The sequence below is a fragment of the Argiope bruennichi genome, chromosome 10 (assembly GCF_947563725.1).
Source record: "Argiope bruennichi chromosome 10, qqArgBrue1.1, whole genome shotgun sequence".
Taxonomy (NCBI): Eukaryota; Metazoa; Arthropoda; class Arachnida; order Araneae; family Araneidae; genus Argiope; species Argiope bruennichi.
In genome coordinates, this window is record NC_079160.1 from 16009860 (window position 1) to 16029757 (window position 19898).

The 19898-nt window shown below is 26.6% G+C and overlaps 1 protein-coding gene across 1 annotated transcript; it reads left to right on the forward strand.

Annotated features, from left to right (window-relative positions):
• The first annotated feature begins 1338 nt into the window (after positions 1 to 1338).
• LOC129988529 (exostosin-3-like) lies at positions 1339 to 19512 on the forward strand. Its single transcript, XM_056096774.1, has 11 exons — positions 1339 to 1424; positions 2388 to 2604; positions 3509 to 3679; positions 4231 to 5455; positions 6220 to 6573; positions 8947 to 9048; positions 9743 to 9897; positions 10976 to 11103; positions 11843 to 11987; positions 13597 to 13725; positions 14831 to 19512. The coding sequence occupies exons 2-11, from the start codon at positions 2458 to 2460 to the stop codon at positions 15038 to 15040; spliced, it is 2766 nt and encodes a 921-aa protein (XP_055952749.1). The 5' UTR covers positions 1339 to 1424; positions 2388 to 2457; the 3' UTR covers positions 15041 to 19512.
• The last annotated feature ends 386 nt before the right edge of the window (positions 19513 to 19898 follow it).

Consider the following 19898-nt stretch of genomic DNA (forward strand, 5'->3'; position numbering starts at 1 on the left):
AACAGGGTGAGAGAATACTTCCTGTGGTTAACTATAAGGTTCAATGAAACATAACTTTCAAAACTATTCTACTTGCATATTTCCTAATGATAAACGAGGATTTCTGTTTATAAATGTGCCATACATGAAAGATATTTTTGATAAAAATATCCTTCTCAATCCTTGATCCTTCTCAAATCCAAGATCATTTGTTTTAATTACAAATGAAGAAAATGATAGACAACCTGCGAATGTCTCTTACAGGATTACAAAACTGAATTTGACCCTCGATTCCATCAATGATTAATCGTGTTTAGAATCGAATAACATACGTCAAATCTGTCGTTCATCCATCAATGTCGTTCATAAAAGAATTCATTTTTGATCAATAGTATTTTTGGAAGTTATGGAAGTTTGGAATTTGGAAAACACCAAAATTCATTTTGGTGTTTTCAATTTCAAATTTTATTTATTAAATTTCTAATTGAAATTAAAAATCACTCTGAGGTTCATATTTTCTCCCTTCAATGTATATATTTGTTAAATATGATAGTGTGTACAATGTGTACACATATATCTTTTTTGTTAGTAAACTATGTGACGATTAATCATTTAATAATAATTTTTCTTCTGCACTTGTTTGCAATGTTGTATGAATAACAGATACTTGCTGAAATTTGGTTTAGTTTAATTATATTTATGCCCTTCTTTAAAGCAACCATAGAATTATTTTAGGACGAGCCTCGTGATTGTGAGCTTTGTTCATATAACCGCCTGTTCTGCCACCACCCTTTCCGCTATGCGGATGGATAATTCACTCCAGCAGATTCGACGTGAACAGGCGCTGCTTGGCCGATATTTTATTGATGGATTCAGGAGCCGAACCTGGTGCTCTTCAATCCTAAAGCCTTACCACAAGAACGCACGAAACTAGAACTGTTACATAACCTCTGATCTAATTGCAAATAGGATAAGATAAAGAATGATATCATTTCTGCATTCTTGCATGACCGCAGGAATTATTTATTAAAGATAATGTTGCTTCCTTTTCATTTTACCATTTGCTTACCAATTGCTTCCCCCCCCCCTTTATTGTTTAATGTTTTGGAATTCTCTCTGATTAAGGTTCATTGGCACAGTGATCAATGGAAAAATGAAAAAAGGCATACCGAGAATCCGAAATAGAAACAAATTCAAACTTATCTAATTGAAACAAATATTATTTCAAACTTTGTCTAATTTCTTTTAATAAGCTCAAGGTAAGCTGCAAAATAAAAAGTGATGAGAATTTTCATTGGTTAACTTTTACATAAGTTGCCATGTGCTGCGTATTAAACAACTCAACTCACATCTCTTCGGCAACACTGATTTGTTTACAAACTAAAGAAATTTTCTGTCAATGAATTTCTTATGGCTCACTACAGTCAAGTTTTTATTAACATGAAGTAATCAAAATTTTTATGAAGTTGATTTTTTCCTTTTGTTGATCAGTTGTTTTGAGTAGCCTATGTTTTAAAAAGATTTTGCCACTATATGTCTTTGTCATTTATATTATGTTATTTTACTTCGACATTTTCCCACTTTTTTTTTTTTTTTTTTTCAATTTTAAAAACATTATCGAATGTTTAATTCTGAAGTATTTGCTTCTTGATCGACAATTTTGGAGTCATTTGATAAAATTGAATGCGATGAACAGATCTATGTATCAATTTTTTTAAAATGACAAAGATGTTAGAACAGCACATCACCAAGAACGAATGTAGAGGCCATGTATATTAAAAATATCGTTCCAATTAATATGAAAAGATTCTATAAAGAAGCATTTAGACTCTTCAAAAGTTAGCGAAAGATTTGACTTTATATAGAAGTGATTTAAAAAAGCACTTTTTGATGATTCATAGATATTAGAGGTTCTTTTTTAATCATTAATATATTTACATTAAAATGCATAAATTCATGATGATTGAAATAGTTGTTTTTATTTTTAAAAAGTTGCTTGTTTAGGATTTTAAAAATTGTTCAGATGCATTTACGATGCTAATTATTTACACTTGGTTTAACAGTAAGGATGATTGCTATTATAGTTGCAGTAAGGATAATACATTTCAAAAGCAGCAGTTATTAAATAGTCATAGTATTTAGAATATATTTTGTATAATTATAATATATTCTAAATAATTTTAATGAAATTAATTAGATGAAATCGAGAATAAAATGATTTCTTCCATCACCATATTTAAAAGAAAGATTTTTTTTTTTTTTTTTGAACTGTAGTCTTTTGCAGTCAAATGTTGCTAATAACTTTCTATATACTGTCATATTCTTGGGTCAATGACAATATATTTCTTAATATAAAATTTTTTACTGTTTAGCTTTCCATATTTTTTATTTTAAATTTTGTTTTATAGATTTAAAGACTGGATTTGATTATCTTGATGCCTATTCAGATGGGTTGACATTTTATAAAGCCATTAAATCATGACTGTTGCGGAATCACCCACTTCTAAATGGGCACCTCCTTGGCCTATTTTGTACCGCTTGCCAGCTGTACGTTTCTCGCGCATTATTGCCATTCTTCTTATTCTTGTTATGGTGCCTTTGTTTACTCATTATTACCTGTCCAAGGTACAAATAATATTTTATATTATAATATTCTTTGTTAGAATTTATTATTTATCATATTTGGCAAACTATTCATTATATTGTTGTCCAGTACATTGTATTATCTTTTACAAAAACATTTAAAGTTGAATAAATTTTATAAAAATATACTCTTACAATTTCTATGATCATTAATTTGTGTCATTTTTATAGAAATCAAGTAAGGAAAGTGAAAGAATAGTTTCGTATGTCATTAAGTTTTAAAACTAACAGAAAGGAATTTCAAAAGGAGAAGAGAAGTTGATTAGAAGGAAATATATCTCCTTTTAATTTATACTGAATGAAATAATTCAAACTACTATATAGACATTTATCAATGAAAGAGGATTGAGTTGTAGCTTTTAGATTAGAAATACATCTTATGAATTATTGTATTTTCTTTACCTCAAATACAAATGAGAGACAGTGACAAATTCTAATTGCATTTATTGAAAATGGTGAAAGATTCATAATATTTTTAAAAAATCAAAGGTATCATTCAAAACGTAGCCTTTGAAAGCCAAATGATTTTGCAATGTCAGAAAAGACTAAACCACTAATTTGTGACCCAATCAAGGATGAAACTTCTGCTATTACAAGATATTATTTACAATTCTAATTCAGAGAGTTTAGTGAATTTATATTGGCAAAAAGAATTTGAGCATTAATTTATAATTATTAAGAATACAGATATTGTGTTTAATCCTCATAATATAATATATTACAATTTTTGATTTATAACATTTAAAGGTGTATTTTCTGTCTTATTTGTTAAGAATATTCTTCTTTATCTGCAGTCTTAATTTTTTATCATTATTTTTCAAGAATTTTAAGTAACTGTAATTTTTAAATATTATAAAATAGATTTATTATTTTATGATATTTACAGATTGGAGGTGATAGTCCTGCAGCTGAAGTCCACCATGGAGGTGTTCAGATGGAAGATTTGGATTCCCTAAAATCAGTAGATTTGAAGGGGAGAATTGAAGAGATGATCCGTATTAAAATATCTGTTAGTGACGAACTCAGGGATCTCGAAAGCAAGAGACAAAAATTGCAGGTAAATGCTTTCTTCCCTTTATATTTCTAAATTTCTTTCTAGAATTTATATTTCTAAATGAAATACTAGATCATCAAAGCTACATCTATTTTAAAAAAAAAAAACTTAAGTAAATTATGTGGTTCAATTTATATGATTTTTTTTTTCCTTTATTTAACTTGATTTGGTTCATATTGATAAAAAAAATAGAAATTTGTTGTCCATTTTCTCTTCTTCCTGATATGCTTTAATTTTTTAAATGCCTATATCTTTATGATGACAGTCGATTATTTTAACATTTTAAGAAGATTGTTAGTTAATAATTAAAATAAACTAATTTTAGAAATTTAAATTTTTAATTTTAAAAAATTTATTTCGTACTATTTATGGTGATGAGAATAACTTAAAAACAACAAAACAAAGAATTAAAATAAAATAAAAAATACTAAAATGAATTCCAAATAATAAAATAGAAAAAAAATAGAATAGAAAAATACTTTCTAGAGCACCAATACCTCTTTTTATTAAGTTCTTTGAAATTTATTTATATATTTTTTACTTTATCATCCTAGTCTGATATATCTATTCTAACTCAAAGAATGGAGGATCTGAAAGTTGATTACAACCACCTGCAAGTGGAGCTAGATCGGTTAAGAGTTTCAGTGGAACAAGCCCAGTATGCTCAACGAGAAGCTCAGCAGAAGAACAGTCCTCTCATCTCCCCTCCTAGACGCATCCTTCCGTCCTTGCAAGATGAAATCAGCCTACCTCCACCTGATTCTAGAAGAATCCGAAACTGCCGTACACACCTTTGTTTTGATTTCTCTCGGTGTTCACTCACTTCAGGATTTCCTGTTTATTTCTATCATCCAGAAGATACCCAAAGTCAGTTCTTGACTGCTGCTGTCACTGAAGCTTTAAATGTTAATGTTCACATTACCTTTGATCCTGCTATTGCTTGTGTTTATGTTGTCTTGCTTGGAAAAGTAAACAGTGCAAGATCTCTTGAAACATACCTACGATCATTAAATCATTGGAATGGTGATGGAAGAAATCACCTTCTTCTCAATTTGGATGCAAATGGAACAAGTCACCTGTCTGGTATTGACACAGGTCGGGCCATGGTTGTCCGCCCCAGTTTCACGGTTGGAGAATTCAGAGATGGATTTGATGTGATTGCACCTCCTCTGCTTAGCAATAAAGATCGATTGTCTAAAGTGTATCCTTATTCTCCAGCTCGCAGAAAGTTCATGCTATCTTTCCAGGGAGAGTATAGGACATCTGTTTTGTTGTTAAAAAGTGGTACTCGTAGACTTTCTTCAACTTTTGATGATAACTCTGAAGGTACTGAGAGTGTAACTTCCAAGAAACCCTCTGAAGAGGTAGAAGACGTAATTGTGAATACCTTGAAAGAAATGCAAATGTCTAATCTTGGAGATAATTTCTTTTTTCAGTTTTCATGTGCAGGGAGCACATTTCCAGGACTTGATTCAGAATGGCTTCTGTGTGGGTCTTCTGAAACACGGATGACCATATTACAGGAATCTACCTTTGCCTTAGTGATCAGTCCTCTAGATTATAAAATCCTTAGTACTCCCCAGATTCATATTCGCATCTTTGAAGCTTTGCAGACAGGAGCTATTCCGGTTCTCCTTGGTAATCATATCCGACTGCCTTTTGATGAGTTCCTGGATTGGAAACGAGCTGTAATTTCTTTGCCAAAAGCCAGAATTTCTGAGCTGCATTACTACTTGAGGACATTTACAGATAATGATATTATGGCCATGAGACACCAAGGTTTGTAACATCTATTTTATAGAATAATTTATTTTAAATCCTTTGTTTAAAAAGAATTTTAATGGAATTAGATAATCTTATATAAAGTGGTTTATTTAAAATGAAACAAAATATATATTCTCAGGAAACATAAAAATGGTTATTGCTGCTTATATGTTTAAATAAGTCAAAGTGGTGCAAACAAATCATGGTGGCAGATAATTTAGTAACTTCTAAATCCCAAAGCATGTCTCAGTTTAAAAAATATTTTGCAAATTGGTATCAAAAGATCTACAAAATTTTATAAAAACTTGAAATAGGTAAAAGTTTCATAATTTGCATCCTCATCTCCTTTTTTTTTAAAAAAACTTACAACTGTTTTCTTTTATGTGTAGAACACTAATAACGAATTAGTGCTTTTAATACTTGAAATTGCTTTACTCAGTGATATGGCTAAATTTTAAAATGATGTTTTGCATTAAAATCAGAATTGATTATATTATTCTAAAACTTAAAATTTTTTTTTAATTCACCATTTTTATTGTATTTATTCTAGACTTTGGTAGATATGTAATTCTTTAGATGCTGTCATTATTATGTTATCTTTTAGCATATAAAGCCCATACCATTATTTTTATGAGAAATAATATAGCATTAAATTAGCTGAAAGTATGCTATGTTGTCTCTAAATTAATTCATAGGGAAATCTATAAAAAAGTACCACAGTATTTAACTCTTCTGATCCACACATGGTGTTTTATTCAATATTTGTCTCTTTTTTAAAGGTCACCAGCTGTTTTATCGCTATTTTTCAAGTCCTCGAGCAATTGTTGCTACTATTCTTGCTTACATCCGCAGTCGCCTTCAGATACCTGCCCCAGCTGCTCGAGAAGAACCATCACCTTCTGTGTTCAATGCCACTTTCCGTCCCTTACGTACAGAGGAGATTGCTGCTCTTCCTGACCCTGAAGAGAGCTTGGGGCCCTCTGAACAACCCTTCCCTTCTCCCCGCTTCCAAAGAAATCTGACTCTCACCAATGCAGGACACTACACACTCTGGAATGAATTAGTGGATCCTTTTGTTCTTTATCCACAGACACCATTTGACCCACTGCTGCCTTCAGAAGCTAAGTTCATGGGTAAGATTTTAATATTATATTCGTGATTAACAAATTATTAGCAAGACATATTACAACTAGTTCGGTATAGTAAATTATTTATAATTTTTAATACCAAAATATTATTTGGTATTAAAAATTCAAATTTTTACTAATGAAAAGGAGCCATTTCACACATGCACAAAAAATTAACAATTTTTTTCCCCTATTAAAAAGTAAACCAAACACCTTGTAAGTATAAAAATATTTTATTCATTAAATCCTAATTGTATATTTAGCCTCCCCCCCCCCACTGTTAATGAAAATTGTTGAAAGGCATTTTGAGGCTTATATCTGTCTCTTATAGTCAATTTGCAAATTATTTGCAGGATTCACTTATCTTCAGTTACTAAACCACTCAATTCTGTGGACTGTTACTATAGTTCTGAATATAATCTTAATGTATTTTAAAATGTTTGGCATATTTGAACCAAATTTAAAAGATTAAATATTGTTCAATTTTATGTGTAATAAAACTGCATATTTAAAACAAATCAGTAATGACAAAATATTGATTTGATAATCTTGTACCTCCCATTCATTATCTACATATACAGACTTGTTATTTCCATTTTTTGTTGCAAAGATGGCATGCTTTAAACTTAATTTATATTGTTCCATCTTTAAAAATAAATTACTTCTAAATTTATGAGAAAAATTTAAATGATGTTATTTATAAAATTTGAAGCATTGCAGAATTAAGCAAAGAATGACCATGGAACTTTTAGAAACAACTGATGTTGTTTATAACTAATAATATTACTTTTTGTATGTTTTCAGATTCAATCTTCTGTTATAACAATTTATATTTCTTGTTATAGTTATGAAAAACTTATACAAAAACAATTGACTAAATTATGAAAACAGTTTTTTCTGTTTGTCAATTTTTTTGGTTTAGGTTTCAAAGACTATCTGTGACTTTTACTATTTGTGAATTGAAAAATGGAATATGAATGCTTAATAATTCTTAATGATATCACATAATTTTATTTTTACAGTATTTTGGTACAGCAAATAGGAATAATTTCCTTCTACATAGTAAATTTTTATTGTACAATGGAATTATGAATATATTCAAAATTCGTTTGTGACAAATACATATTAATTGCATATGTATTTGATGTTTCAACTGGTTAAAAATACATTAAATATTCGATGTGGACTAAGTCTCTTTTTTAATGTTGTCAATTCAAGTAAGTTAATTGTTTGGTATTGATTAGTATTTATATAGAATCTCTAAATTTTATTGAAACAAAGATTACAGTTATATTAATATGATTCCTCACTGTTTTGATGTTAATTTTGAAATTCTTTAAAATATGTGGAAATGAATTTCATCCAGAAGGAATTTGGCATTAAATATTTAAAGCATAATTTAAGCAGCCATTCATACATATATAATAAAACTAAGAGAAAAGGATTTAATTATTTTTGAGTATTTTCATTAAATTTTTTTATAATATGCTTTATGAAATACTTCATTTTTTATTTGATATTTTGTTATACAGACTGTAATACTTTTAAACTAAAAAATTAATTGTAGTTATGTTCTGCACTTATCTTACATAAAGAGTTAAGTTTTTATGAAAATATGCTTTGAAAACACTTCATATTTTATTTCATATTTTGTTATATAGAGTGAAATACTACTAAAAGAATTAATTTTATGAATGTTCTGCACTTATCTTATATGAAGAGTTATGTTTTTCTGAAAATATTCATTAAATGAAAATGTGAATGATTAATTGAACAAATGACTTTAACAAATTTTTAATCAAATTGCATTATTATTATGAAATATTTTAACCATTTTATAAAATTTATGAATTATATCTATTTGATATTAATAATTTTGTTTGTTATAAAATTCTCAGTTATTGGGAAACATTGAAGATGATCCATTTTATATAATGACAAAATATGTTTATTGATTAAGACTCTGCTATAGTTGATTTCTAATCAATATTGCTATGTCTCTATTAATAGTGATGAAATAATATTGATTTCTTTAAATCATTTATAGCTACTTTTCTTCTAAAAAATTAAACTTATTTTTCCATTTCTGTTTATGCTTCGCATATACTGTTAAAATATATGTTAGGAGTGAAAATATAATTTTATTGAAATGTCATATGATTTATATCTTGATAATTAAGACATTACATCTGTTAATCAGAGGAGGTTAATTTCTGTTGAAGATTTGATATTTTTTAATAGTTATTTATATCTTACTTGATATAAATAATACTTTACTGCTTTTATAAGTTATTTCATAATAAAAAGTTTTGTTAAATTGATACTGAAAATATTATGAATGAATGTCTGCTTATAAAATGTGCTTTCTTTGTATTTTAGGTTCTAGCTTTGGTTTTCGGCCTATTGGAGGAGGAGCAGGAGGATCAGGAAAAGAATTTAGTGAAGCTCTTGGTGGAAACTCACCTCGGGAGCAGTTTACTAGTAGGAGCATTTCAATATTTATATATGTGCAAATACGTTCAAAAACTTAATAAAAAAATTTATAAGGATTACTTTGCCAATTTCCAAAATGTGTACAAATGGTCTGAAACAGCAAAATTATTAATAAATTTGGCCAAATTTTTTGTACTTTTCTTATGCCTGTAATTGTTCGTTTTGGTTATGTCAAATAGCAATAGTTACGAAGCATAAATGTGGGCACAGAATGCTAGTTTTGATTACTGTAGCTATCATAAAAATGTATGCAACTTTAGAAAGAACTGTAACCTTAATGATACATTTGGTAAAAAAAAAAAAAAAAATGCTTTATTTTGGTATATTTGCTGTATTTGGGACATATTTTGACTATTGTTGAAAAATATCTAAAGAATTGGAGCATAATTGAACTATCAAGTTTCTTTTATTTTATATTTTATTTGCATTTGTCTTTATAATAATATATTATTTGAATAATTTAGGAATTTATGAAATTTATTTTATTATTTATGTTGCTCATAAATATTTGTATGTAAATTAAGTATATTTTGTTTGTCCTCTCCCAAACAAAAACCTGCTAAATCTTAAAGATAAGATAGCAAATTTTAGTACCAGCATTCAACTTTGCTTATGAAATAGCACTAAAAAGTTTAATATTTGGAAGGAATTGATTTAAGAGTATTTATTTTCTGTTTTTCAGTTGTGATGCTAACTTATGAGCGTGAGGCTGTGCTGATGGATTCACTACAAAGATTGCGTGGACTGCCATACCTCAATAAGGTTGTGGTTGTGTGGAACAGTGAACGACCACCTTCTGCTGATTTGCGATGGCCAGAAATTGGAGTCCCTATACATGTACAGCCAATTTCTAGTTTCTTCTTGAAACAGTTAAAATTAAACACATAATTTTTTTAAATCCTATTCACTTTCATTATGGTATTATTACAAATGAAATATGCAAATTGTAACTTTTTGAAATCTTTTAATATTACAGATAAATAGTATTTATTCTGTAATGTATATGAAAATAATTTGATGTATGAAGTTTACTCAGTGCATTATAGATACTTTTTTTATATTAAATATGAACAAGTTGATCTTAAAAACACTTTGAGCCTCTGAATTTTTTCCTTCTTTGGTTCAGTAGCTTAAAAAGTTTCATCATTATAAGTGTTTAAATCTTCTGAAGTCAGCTCATTTTTACTTAAAAAAGTATTTTACATTTTTTTTTTTTTTTGTATTGTTTCCTTTTTGTAAGTTAAATTAAGTTGCTGAATCAAGTCATAGAAATATAAAGAATCTAAGTAATGAACAGATATATGTAATCCAGAGAATAGTAAAGATGATTAGAGATTTTAATTACTTTAGTAATTAATTTAGTAATTAATTTTTTAATTACTTTAGTAATTACTTTTTTTAAAAAGCTGTAATCTTTTTTTAAATATTATTTCATCTATTTTTTTAAAGGTTGAATAAATTATGTAATATTTTAATATTCTCAAGTTATACTATTGCATAGTTTAAAATATTCTTTTGTGTGTGCGTAAATTGATTTTCTTTTTAAAATGTTTTTTTTTTCAATTATTTTTCTGATATATTCTTTTTTTATATAGTTCTCATTGATATTTTTATATTTTCTGCAACAGATATGCTCTTAATAAATTTCTCTTCTCTTGAAATAACCTAAGCACTTAGAAAGTTGTAAAACTAATATGCAAACTAATTAACTTAATTTTTTTAATTTAATTAATTTTAAATGGCATTCTTTAATTTCCTCTGACAAATAATGAAAAATATTAATTGCTTGTGGATTATTGTTAAAATGTGTTCTTTATCAAAAATTTTGTATTGCATTCTTATCAATATATTCCATTACTAAATTTCATTTGAAGAAATTAATGTAACTTTCTGAGTTTGTAATTCTTACATTAAGGTGATCAAGGCCAAAAAGAACAGTCTGAATAATCGCTTCCTACCATATGATGTTGTTGAAACAGAAGCAGTGTTATCTGTGGATGATGATGCCCACCTACGGCATGATGAAATTGTTTTCGGATTTAGGTCAGTTCTCTGAATAATTTAAGAGGTTTTATTTAATATCTGAAAAAGGAAACATATCTTTTAACAGACATTAAAATTATTTAATTTGTAGAATGAGTACTTTCAATATACAGTTTATAAAGCACAAAAAAAAAAAAGTTGATTACTTGATTTTGCTTTTTAGATTTTACATGTTAATTCCCTTGTGATTTTAAAGTTAGTTTTAAAAACTTTATTTCAATACTTCAATTTTCATCAAAGCAAAAATTTTAATATATAAGTAATACATTAACGAATGAAAAATATTTTAATTCTGTATGAACTGAAGGGCAGAATTTATCAATTTTCAATATACATAACAGTATTATTTCCATATCTGTTATATTTCAAAAAAGCTTTATGAAATTTATTTGTAATTACTTATTTTTATTTTGACATTAATAGATAAAAAAAATCTCCTAATATTTTATATAATATACTGAAATGCCCATTTGTATTTAAAAAATTCAAATTTAAGTTGAAAGTGTTTTTTAAATTAAAATTTAAATTACGATGTTACTTATAATTACAGTAGTTATTATTGAAGTAAATGTAATTCCTTTCCCCTTCTCAGAATAAAATGCATGATACAAATTTCATTATTTTAAATGTTTAAATAATTAATAATTTTTTTTAATAATTCAGATATTTCAAAATAATAAATTAGCTATTTATTTATAATTTAATTAATTGAATTTAATGAAATTTTATTCTGTTGTAGAGTCTGGAGAGAAGCTAGAGACCGCATTGTGGGATTCCCGGGCCGTTATCATGCCTGGGATACTTTGAACGGTGGCTGGCTTTACAATTCCAATTACTCCTGTGAATTGTCCATGGTGCTGACAGGGGCTGCCTTTTTCCACAAGGTAGATTTTCAATTTTTAAAATAAAATATTCAGAAAATTATATAATTTGAATGTTTTATGTAGTTTATTTTTATTAACTATGTTTCCTTATATTTTTATTTTTTCAAAATACTAATTACTTTTTTAATTGAAGTATAATATTTTTACTTGTTATGGCTCGGTTTAGTGCTTCTACTTTCAAATTAATTTTGTGATTTTGGATATCTAAAATGATCACAGAGGATGTGTAGTATTGTAAGCTGCAAATGCATCTTTTAGATACCTTATATATATATAACCACTGTTCTAATTTAATCATCATCTAATCATTGAATTCCTTTGAAATGGCAATAATCTCAATGGAATTGCAGCATACTTCATTTGTAGGTATATCACATTATTTTAAAATGCTTTCTTATGAATAGTTTTAAGATTTTATTACAAATATTTTATACCTACTTATTACTTTTACTTACTTCTTATCATTTATAGCTTTGTAGTTGTTCTCTTTACATCAGGGTTATAGTCCCAACATTGAATGAAGAATGAGTGCTATAAGAATTTTTGAACCCATCTAATTTTAATGCTAATATTTGTAACATATTTCAATACTACTGTGATTTTGAAAATAATCATAAAATCATATTGGTTTTAAAACATCTTTTTAAAATTTTTATTTAAATATTTCTAATGAAACCTGGTTTCACTTACTATTTTGTTTTCATTTTTTGCATTCTTTTATATATGTGCATCAAAGCCATAGCTGATAAAAAGTCGTAAATGGAAAAAAAAAAAAAAATTATGAAATTACTTTATTTTTATTAAAAAGAATTGTTCTTCATAGAGAATTTATCTTGATATCTAAAATATTTCTAATATTTTCTCATTTGAACTTCCATGATTTTGAAATATTATTCAGAGTTTGTGAGTTCTTCTCTTGCGTAGAATTTGACTTGAAAGTGAAAATATAGCATCTTAAGTATCAGATCATTGCTAATATTCTCTTGGTAATAAATTTTAATGAATCATGTCTTGCATGAGAGTATCTTCCATTTGAAAACTGGAAGGGCATGATGTTTTCTTCTATAAATATTTTATTTTAAATAAAATCAACAAATTATGATATAGATTTATAAAGAAATTATATTAGTTTGTAATTTAAAGAAAACATATATGAATATACTTAAAGTTATGTAGATATTTGAAAAGGCCTTCAATAATTATGTATTTATATATGACATATCATTTAGCTGATGTCTACTATTTAAGTTAAAATTGAAATTTTAAATAATTTGATTAACAATTTGGTTATGAATTATAGATTTCTTCAAGCATTTTTTCATTTAATACTGTTAATTTTTGATTCAAAGTTGTAATTTTAAATTAACTAACAATTTTTTATATAAACTTCCTTAATTTTTTTATTTCAAATGCCTTTAATTTTAGGTACAATGTAGTAAAATTAGACCTCTTTACATAGTGCTATATATTTCTCTATAATCATTAATTAAAACCATTTTTAAAAATTGCTTCATTACAAATTGTAATGTATGTTTTAAGTCAAGATATTCCATCATTTGAAACGTTTTGAATTTCAAACTTATAATTATGAAATGGTATTTCTTTTCAGTATTACACATACTTGTACAGTCACTCAATGCCTCAGAGTATCCGAGATAAAGTAGATGAATATATGAATTGTGAAGACATAGCCATGAATTTTCTAGTCTCGCATGTAACTCGGAAACCACCTCTTAAGGTTTGTCAAAAATTTCAAAAATATACAAATAAAATTAATTCTGCATGTACAATTTTTATATGATAATCAAATTTCTGAATTTTTGTTATTGTCTTATGTATGTGTTTGAATTTATAGAAATATTGTACTTTTATTTCTATTAATCTTCATGTCAAAGAATATTTTGTATCTGCATGATTTAAAAGACGAATAAAAAAAATGAAGTTGCAATATTCTGAAATTTAGATGGTAGATGTGCAGAATATTTATGTCTTTAATAGTGTTATAATGATATGGAACTGTTTCGATTAGAGAGATTCATGTACACAATAAATGAAACTTAAGTAGATAAAAAAATGTTAAGTAATAAAATAACATGGCATTAATATAGGACAATTTATTGAAATCAGGGATAGTAAGTTATATTGTAACAATTTATCTGAAATCAAATATAACCAGTACCCCAGTGATTAATTCTCAATAAATCTCAATTTTAAGAGTAATAATTATCATTTCAATTCTACCCTCCACATTTTATCAAATAAAATTGCATTTTGAAAATGAGTGATGTATGCAGACTGTTGGATCATCAGAATACATGATTAGTGCAGAAATAAATTAACTTTTAACTTGCATAGCATGACTTTTTGTTTGTCAGTAAAAATCATTTAAATCTGTGTGAATTAGTGTAAAAGAATGCAGGAAAGGTAATTAGCATTTAACTTTGAATTTAATTTTGTAATTAAAATGAATGAAATAAATTTTTTTAATATCTTTACTAAACCTTTTTTTTATTCAAGTTAAAGATACAATAAGTAAACACTCAATAATTAATTATTGAATTATTCAAAAATTATATATAAAGAAGTCAAGATTTTAATGATGCAATTTTTTTTTTCATTTAATAATTTAGAATTAATGCTGGAAAAGTGATGAATAATTGCATTAAAGGCAGAAATTTTACTATATTATATGAATTAAAATCCTTATTTTATATGTATTTCTTTCTTTCTTTTTTGTGCAATGTGGCAAGAAAATTAGTTGAAGTTTTAAAAAAGCCAATTTTTAATTATCAGTTTATTGTCATTATTCTAAATGTACATATAAACTTTTTCTTCTTATTTAGGTAACTTCCCGCTGGACATTCCGCTGTCCTGGCTGTCCAGTCTCTCTGTCAGAGGAAGATTCCCACTTTCAAGAGCGTCATCGTTGTATCGAACACTTCTCTCAAGTTTATGGTTACATGCCTCTGCTCAACACACAGTTCAGAGCGGATTCTGTGCTCTTCAAGACACGGATTCCACATGACAAGCAAAAATGCTTCAAATTCATTTGAACCTGCTTAATAGCATAAAACCTCTCACTCTTGAATGAGGATTTTTTATTTAAAATTTGACAATGTTAATTAGCTGTCGTCTTTAATTTCTAAGACATGAAATATGGATTATTCAAAGTGATTGTACTGATCACATATGGCTATAACTGCACTATAAGTAATGATAAAAAAAAACTTTAATACCATAATACAGAAAAAAAATGTTAATATTTTGTTAGCATACATAACAATTGCTCTGTATGACTTCTTTTGGTCACTATAAAATTGATAATCCTATGATAAACTTTAATCGTCAATATTATAATTCATTTTATTGGCACTTGCTGCAATCATTGATATTTCTTTTTGATTTATAGAAGATAAAATTATATATTTTCTTTGTAAATGTTAGATCTACAAACAGAATTTATAGTTAATAGGAGACATTAACTTAGCTTGTAAAATCTCTGACTCTTTTAGTTGGAGATTCTGTTTTTGTGGGTTACCATTGAGATGCTGTCAATGTTATCAAGAATAATCAATTAGAATAATTATTGCATATGAATAACACAAATGTAATTTTTTCTCCAATATTGTCTTTATTTTCCTCTTTCCTTTATCATTTTTTTGCAAGCATCCTTAGCCATTTGTAATCAGGGCAATCAGTTTTATGTATACTATGTAAGTAGTAACCATTTTTCAAAAGTCAAAGTCATTAATTTTTTAAATCAGAAAATCAATATTGATATTTTAAAATAAATTTTTTTGTCTATGAATGCATGTTAGCAAATATTGTCATGTTATTTTATTAAAGAGGGTAAATTTTGCCAGCATTGCTATTTGTTATTTGTTAATCAAACATTGTTCGTTTTTATAGTTCTCAATAGTTTTTCACTACAGTTATTTGGTTTTGAAATATAACATTAGTTTCAAATGAAAATATTATGTGCTATTTATAAAAGAATATCTATATTATAATTCGTTTTATATGGAAGAAGTGTAGAGAAACGATTGTGCAATTGAAAAATCATAAAGGAAACTGTCATCATTTTTACTAAATATATTAAAAAAAGAACAAATCAGGAATTCAAATTCAGCTTTTTGCTTAGCATTTAAAAATTGGCTGTAGGAGTGAAACTGATGCTTTTTTTCTTAAAATTAGAATTTGTTTTTACTTCAGTCAATTATCTAATTATCAGGTTATACTGATTGTACCATAAATTGTTTTTTATTAATATAGTTAACTGTGCCATGATTTTCTTTCAGTAGTCCGTGTGAAAGTCTCTCTGTGTGTACTTTTCAACATAAATTATTTTTACTCTTACTGTTGGCTGTGCTATAATTTTCTTTCTGTGGACTTTGGAAAGTTCTATTTTCGAGCTTTCATTAATAGTCATAATCAATGAATACAGTAGACTCCCGATTATCCGCGGGCGGGTTATCCGCGGTGCGGATTATCCGCGCCTGCCGCACAAAGTTTTTTTTTTTTTTTTTTTTGACTGCTTGTTTCAAAAAGGTGCAGTTTTACAGTTATGCTTTTGTAATTACATAATACATTACAGTATTAAAACAGTACATATGTATTAATTTTTCTGTGTATCCTTGACGCCTCTCGTAAATACTAAGCACTTTTCTGTTTTCATTAAGAAAATGCATTTTAGGTTAGTTTTGAGTGATATACTAAAATATTAAGCGTTAGTTAAACATTTCCTGCTGTTTATTTTACGTTTTATTGTACATAAAACGATTTTTCAAAGTTTGAATGACTGTTTTCTCTTTTGCAATACCCGTTTTTAGCTTTTTTTTCGGATTATCCGCGATTTTTGTTATCCGCGGCGGCAGCGCCACCCAATTCCGCGGATAATCGGAGTGTACTGTATTCTATTTGCCTAATTATGGCAATATGGGTGGACAATTATCTTATATTAATGTACATATACAAATAGAACATTATTTGGATGTAATGTTATCATAGTCTTTCTACTACTGATTGTATACATATGTGAAATATCTTTCACATTATTACTTAACAAATTTATTATTAATTATTATAGAATTTTTAATACCTTCTTTTACACTTATTAAAGCTATTTCTTAGTATTATATTTTGAAGTTAAAAGTTCCAATATTCACCAAAAGGGTATGTTATAATAAGAATAATTCATTTTCTACGTATGATTCAGTTTAACACTTAAGTATAGTATCAGCTAATTTGTGTTTGTAACAAAACATTTCATTGTTATATTTGCTGGGAGGGATTAATGGAAAAATGTGACATTAAAGGTGTTATAAGTGCCATAGATTTAGATTAGTTATTAACTATTTCAAAATATTCATTTATTGCTTTTAAAATTCATAGTATGTTGAAGTGTTCTTACTGGTTTCAAACTTTATGAAATGTCACTATATGTTTTGACTGACAGAGAGTGGGAGCTATGCAATTTTCATATGTACAAAGTCATCCATTTTATCTAAATTATAAATCATATCATGTAACGTTAGTTTTATATCTTTGTAACAATTTTAGAAATGTACAGATATTTAAAAAAATAGATCTCAGAAATTTAATCATCACATGTCCCCTATATAAGATGTTCAACTTTCAAAGTGTGAAAAATAGAAAGAAAATTCCTTACTATAAGAAAATTATGAAAGGAAATGACTGATGAAATGTAAAAGTTATATTTAGTTTTTAAGATGTAATTTCTTTATAGAAATTTCTTCAAAAAGACATACTGTTCATTCTCAGATTTGAAAACCTTCCACACTTTTGCTCGTGCATCACAAAGCCTTTATTTCATTATGAAAAGGGTTAAGGAAAAGATGAAAGGAGGAGATGTTTACATTTAGTAATAGAGTGAACTCAGATTATTCGCTGTATTAAGAGTAGTAATAATTGCTAGTCTCCAGATTTTGAAGTGAACAGTATGTCAATATATATATATATTACTCAATCGTATTAAATTCACATTATTGGTTATGAAATGCAATTTTCAAAGGTTTGAAAAGTTTCTATTGGTATGTTTTTTAATTAAAAAATTGAAATAAACCTTCATAGTACTTAAGTTATTCTTATTCATTGAGAATTTTTTTATTCTTTTTCCTAATTGTAGAACTGTTTAATACTTACTTTTTTAAAAATGCAAGACAAAATGATATTTTAATTATTGTATTGATCTCAGTGTCGTCTTTCAAAGACATTTGTATGATTAACTGAAATTATTCAATTTTTAAATAGAGAGGCAGCTAAATTATTATTTAAAATGCATATTCGTTTTTCTAATGGATTAAATGATTTATTCTATATTCAACAAAAGTATCTGAAGTAAAAATCAATATCTGACCAGACTTTGAATATAGTCGTCTTTATAACATTTAGTGGCATGAAAATACTGGAAATATTTTTAGTGCCATAATTATTCTCCTCAAGTGCATTAATAGTCAGTCCTTAAATACTGAATTATTATTATTTCGGATTAGGTTTCTCATTTAAAGAAGAGAAACGGTTTTTTATAGACTCTTCATGAATTTGATTTGTCATTCAAAGAAATGAAAATTTGATTTTTGTTTTTAATTGTTGATTTTGTATTTCGTTTATATTGTTGTTGAATTTTATTTTAGAAGCAATGTCTTTGTATTTCTTGTAATTTTTTTTGCTAGTATTTTTATTCTTAGATTTCAGTATTTTTTTTTGTTAATATTGCATTTAAGAGTTGGTAATTATGCATTTACTTTGTATTTATTTAGATAAATTTTAAAGTATTATGTGATACATTTGTATGTTATGGTTTTGAAATAACATACTTATGTCATAAGTGATCATGTCTATTCTAATAGATGAAAGAAATTCTCTTATAATTTAAATATGCACTAGTTGCGAGTACACACTCATTTATAAATGTATTATATCGATTGATGGTAATAATAATTGAATATTCCAATTCTATATATTATTCTGCTAATTAATATTTTCTCTCTGAATTATAAATATAAAAACCTCCAATTGCTCTTTTACATAATTTATATTGAACAGTATCTATTATACAATTGCTATTAAAACCCTTTTTTTTTTAAGTGCAGATCATATATATATTCTTTTTCATCAATTATTCTTAATTGAAAGGGCAATACAATTTTGATTTTGTATTTTTTAACAAAAAAATATTAAAATGAAATCAAAATCGTTCTATTTGGTAAAAAGCCATAATTTTTAGAAAAAAGTTTTTTTTTTTTTTTTTTAAGTGTATAACTATTACTCATAAGATCTACAGCTATTGCAAGCAATTCTAGATAATATAGGGAAATTAATCACATTCAGATGAAATTAATCATATTTGCTGTAAGAAGTGATAATTTGTTAATTAATAATTGTTAATCATTGTTATGTCACATATAACTGCTTTAACTTTTGACAGTTTATCAGTAAGACAATGCCAATTTGTTAGTTATTTATTAATTTTTCTGTAATTTAATATTTGTATATTTTGTAAATAAACCAGAAACAAAGATATGTCTTTTCATTCTTTTTAAAACTGCTTTTTTTGTTTTTGTTATTTAATTTACTAAAAAAGTCAGAAATATTGTGTGATTGCTTTGTAAAAACTATGCTTATTTATCAAAAGAGAAGTAATCACTATATAGAATCATTTTTACAAAAATCAGTGCAATTTTGTGCATTTCATATGTTTCTTCAACTGTGATTGAAAATATTTTTATATATAATAATAGAATGTATCATTGATCTTTAGCCAATCTTACACAAACTTCAACAACTCAAGTTGATTGACCTATGAAGCATAAAATCATTAATGATTTCTAAAGAGAAACTGTACTCAGTCAAAGAAGTGGAAAGAACCTGAAGTTCTATCAAGTAGGTGCT